The sequence below is a fragment of the Rhinopithecus bieti genome, unplaced genomic scaffold (assembly GCF_001698545.2).
Source record: "Rhinopithecus bieti isolate Rb0 unplaced genomic scaffold, ASM169854v2 scaffold_14549, whole genome shotgun sequence".
In the NCBI taxonomy this organism is placed as follows: domain Eukaryota; kingdom Metazoa; phylum Chordata; class Mammalia; order Primates; family Cercopithecidae; genus Rhinopithecus; species Rhinopithecus bieti.
In genome coordinates this window covers 1,810,527-1,815,100 of record NW_016808027.1, presented here as the reverse complement: position 1 = coordinate 1,815,100, position 4,574 = coordinate 1,810,527, and the positions used below count along the sequence as shown (strand labels likewise).

At 39.8% G+C, this 4,574-nt stretch overlaps 1 protein-coding gene across 1 annotated transcript in view; it reads left to right on the top strand.

Annotated features, from left to right (window-relative positions):
• PAAF1 (proteasomal ATPase associated factor 1) overlaps positions 1-4,574 on the top strand; it is a 46,811-nt gene that overhangs the window by 34,204 nt on the left and 8,033 nt on the right. The window contains 2 exon segments of the mRNA XM_017885279.1: positions 1,059-1,174; positions 3,326-3,408. Of these exon segments, the coding sequence (XP_017740768.1) occupies positions 1,059-1,174; positions 3,326-3,408 (199 nt within the window).

Sequence of the window (4,574 nt, the reverse complement as noted above, 5' to 3'; positions counted from 1 at the left end):
TTTTTTTTTTTTTTTTTTTTTTTTTTTTTTTTTTTTTTTTTTTGAGGCAGAGTCTCACTCTGTCGCCCAGGCTGGAGTGCAGTGGCGGGATCTCGGCACACTGCGAACTCCGCCTCCCGGGTTCACGCCATTCTCCTGCCTCAGCCTCCCCAGTAGCTGGGACTACAGGCGCCCGCCACCTCATCTGGCTAGTTTTCTGTTATTTTTTTAGTAGAGATGGGGTTTCACTGTGTTAGCCAGGATGGTCTCGATCTCCTGACCTCGTGATCCGCCCGTCTCGGCCTCCCAAAGTGCTGGGATTACAGGCTTGAGCCACCGCGCCCGGCCTGCTGTTTTCATTTCATCTTGTTACTTCATTGTGCTGGTGATATTTCCATTTTCAAAGTTTGTTTCAGGAACATTACCATTTTTGCTAATATCGCCTTTGTACTTGAGTTTTCACACTGGCTTTTACTTCTAGAGGGAAATCAGGTTTTTTTTGTTTGTTTATTTTGTTTTTTGCCTTTTCTTTTTAGAATGTTTGGGGAAGATATGATCAGTTTGAGCTAACAGTAAGAAGTAAATGAAAATCTAATAATTTCTTTTTCAGATTCATGGGGAGAACTGTGATTCTTTACATCGCTACTTTATTTAAGCCTGTTTATTTTCCTACAAAATACCCTCCTTCAAAAGGTTGAAGTGACATGGAGCAAAACTTACATGTGGGAATTGCAAGTGTTTCTCAAATAGAAGGTTGTCATGAAAAAGGGGAAAAGAAGGAATTTTGTTGGTGAGGATACTGTGAGATAGTGTGTTGAGTGGTAATAGTTGGAAAACTGCCACCTCAGAATATATTACATAAACTGCTCAAGTCCTTAACCAACCTCAGGTTCCTGAAATCCTGGGAGTATTTCCTTCTCAGTTTTTGGTGAATGTGTAATTTACCATTTGAGAATAATTAAAGGAGGAAGGAAGAAAATATCTCAAAATATAGTGAAATTTTTCCTTTTTTGGTGCCTGTTTATTCTTGGAAACAAATTAATCTCTAAGCAGCATTTTTGCCTCCTACTTGTTCCCAGGTGTTCCTCTTTATTGGCTCAGATGCTTTCAACTGCTGTACTTTTCTCTCTGGTTTCTTGCTATTGGCTGGGACTCAAGATGGAAACATTTATCAGCTGGATGTGAGGAGTCCAGGGTGAGTCACTATTCATTTACATGATGCAGGTCTTCTACAGAGTGGAAATTTTTATTGGCTTTAACGTTGATTTAGCCTAGCATATAGATGACTATTGAATCAAGGGTATATTTTTCCGTTTACAAAGGTTTTCTGGTCTGAATTTTCTGATTGTTCTTATTATTCCTGGACTCATATTAAAATATATGATTCATACTATTATGATTGACTAATGATTGCTGTGAAAATTAAGCTTAAATATAAACTAGCATTTCATTTAAATTGATTGTCTAGAACTTTTAACCTTAAAGAGCTCAGTAATTTTCTCTTACATTAGACCCTGCCTACCCTAAGATTGAAAGATTGAATTATTTTTATTTATTTATTTATTTTTTGAGATGGATTCTCACTCTGTCCTCCAGGCTGGAGTACAGTGGTGCTATCTCGGCTTACTGCAACCTCTGCCTCCCGGGTTCAAGCAATTCTCCTGCCTTAGCCTCCTGAGTAGCTGGGATTACAGGCGTGCGCCACCACACCCAGCTAATTTTTGTATATTTAATAGAGACAGGGTTTCACCATGTTGGTCAGGCTGGTCTCAAACTCCTGACCTCATTATCTGCCCACCTCAGCCTCCCCAAGTGCTGGGATTACAGGTATGAGCCACTGTACCCAGCCCTGAAAGATTATTTTTAGTTTAAGGAACCCAGCTCTGTTAGTTATGTAGTTTTGATCATGACCTTTCTAAACAGGCTTTTCCTTGGTCTTAAAGATACCTAAAGAGAATCACACAATCTCTCTGTTGCAGGATTTAATAATTTCTACAATTCTGTCCCTTCCTCCTTTGATTTTCTTCCTTTTTTCAACTGATATTTGTTGAAAATAGCTTCTGTGGGCATCAGGCTTGGTTCAAGGCACTGAAAAACAGAAATAAAAGGTACAGACTCTGGGCTGGGTGTGGTGGCTCACTCCTGTAACCCCAGCACTTTGGAAGGTCAAGGTGAGTGGATCACCTGAGGTCAGGAATTCGAGACCAGCCTGGCCAACATGGCGAAACCCTGTTTCTACTGAAAATACAAAAATTAGTTGGGCATGGTGGCGCGTACCTATTATCCCAGCTGCTAGCATAGCTGAGGCAGGAGGATCGCTTGAACCTGGGAAGTGGAGGTTTCAGTGAGCTGAGATCGTGCCACTGAACTCCAGCCTGGGCAACAGAACGAGACTCTATCTCAAAAACAAAAATAAAAAACAAAAAATAGACTCTGCCTTTGAGACACCTGGAGTCTAATGGTAAAGATGGACAAGTAAAAGACTATTGTGCAGTGTGATCGCTTGTCTGACAGGGCTAGCCACAGAAATTTAAGGAAGCACCAAAAAGGAGAGGGAAGGAGGTAAGACTCCTTCTCCAAGGAAATGAGAAACATTGGATCTTGTTGAGTAAGAAGTTGCCAAGTAAAGAAGGAGGAAAAGAGCTGGGCTGGGTAGAATCCCATGTATACAATCCTATATATGAAGGCATGATTGTTTTCAGGAGTATATGACAGGTATGTTCCCTGCATATGAGCGCAGTAATGAGAAGTGATGCCAGCAGGAAAACAGGAGCTGCTTTGACCTTACCTGCCATTCTAAGTTTATTCCAAGAGCAGAGAAGAAATTACAGTAGATGGTCATTAGCTTACACCTTTTCTTCCATCATTTCAGTTACTTAATATTTTTTTCTTTTTTTTTTTTTTTTTTTGGCCTCCACAGAGATAGGGAATCTCTTATCACTATTATAAAATCACCCTTGCATATATATTAAATTGATTCTCACTCAGCTTTCTCTTTCTTTTTAGAGTCCTGACAATTTTAATATTTTACAACAAATCTTAATTATTTCATTAAGTGAAAAGGTTAACATACTGCTAATATTGTTATCTTCAACCCATGTCATACCTGCCTTAAAAACCCAGGATTTGGGTGGTGACTTAGTTCTTGTTTAGAGACATGGGTGGTTTTAAACGAATTACCTTAATCTGCCAGTTAAGGTTCTTGCCAGGAAAGAAACCATAGAAATCTTTAATTTCTCCACATTTTATCCTGTTTGCTCTTATGTGGTTAGTGCTATATACTGAATATGGTCAAGTATTGCTTTTGAAGAAAGAAAGTAAAATTTCCCCTTTCTTTGTATCCTAGGGCTCCAGTACAAGTCATCCACAGATCAGGAGCACCAGTTCTATCCCTGCTAAGTTTCAGAGATGGATTCATTGCTAGCCAAGGTGGGTCCATGGGCCAATTGAGAGAGATGCTTCTTTGTAGTTCAGTTAATTAAACATAGTTTTAAGTGTATAATCTCTGACTGGGTTGGGGCATAGTCCCCCATGATTCTTTGGCATATTGTAGCTATCAGTAGTGTTCATCACTCTGCGTTGTGATTGTCTGCATCCCCCTCTAGTTCAAGCTCCTTGAGGGTGGTGACTGTGCCTTATTCATTGTGTTATTCCCAGAATTTAGCTCAATGCCCACCACTCTTGTGCCTTAAGGGAGCTCACAGTAAGGCAGACAGACATGTGAACATATGATTGCAGTCCAGTTTGATAAGGACTACATCAGAAGACTGCATGAGGAAATGGAGAATAGCTAATTCTAGAGGCAGGAGTGCTGTCAGCAAGGTCTTTGTGAACTAGGTGACATGTAAATCGATAAAGATTTCACCCACTGGAGATGTAAAGATGGACACTGAAAGCTGAAGCTTTTGTGTATGCAAAGTCATAGATGGGGCAAGGGGGGCAAAAGAAGAAGGGCAGTAGCATTTCCGGAGAGCCTGCTATGTAGTAGGTACTGTGTTTGATGCGTTACATACATATTCTAGGTAAAGCGAGTACCTTGGTGTAGCCAGGACAAACTCTTTGGAATGGAGTTCAGGAATGGTGTTGGGGAAATGCCTGGAACAAAGTGTACATTAAGGGACACTGGATCCTTGTAGGAATGATGTAGGTGAGCAGGACTGGACTATACAGCCTGGAGGGACTACCTACCTACCTTGAGCATTTCAGTATATCAGTTAGGAGGTTTTGGGCTGTTATTTACAGAACACTCAGCTGAACATGGTTTAAACAGTTAGGAAAGTGTACTGCTTCACTTAATAAGAAGTCCAGAGTCCATTTCAGAGTATATTAATTTAGTGATTTGAAAATAAAGTCAGTCAAGGAGACTAAAGAAACTTGACAACTAAGTCCATGGTATTCTAGATTGGATCCAGGATGTTAAGGAAAGACTGGTGAAAAAAAAAAAAAGTATGTGTTTAGGTAATAGCAGTGTACCAATATTGACCTCTTAGTTTTGACAAATGTAAGGTGATAACATTTGGGAAAACCTGAAACTGATTAAAGGCATATGGGAACTTTCTGTATTATTATTATTATTATTATTATTTTTTTTTTTG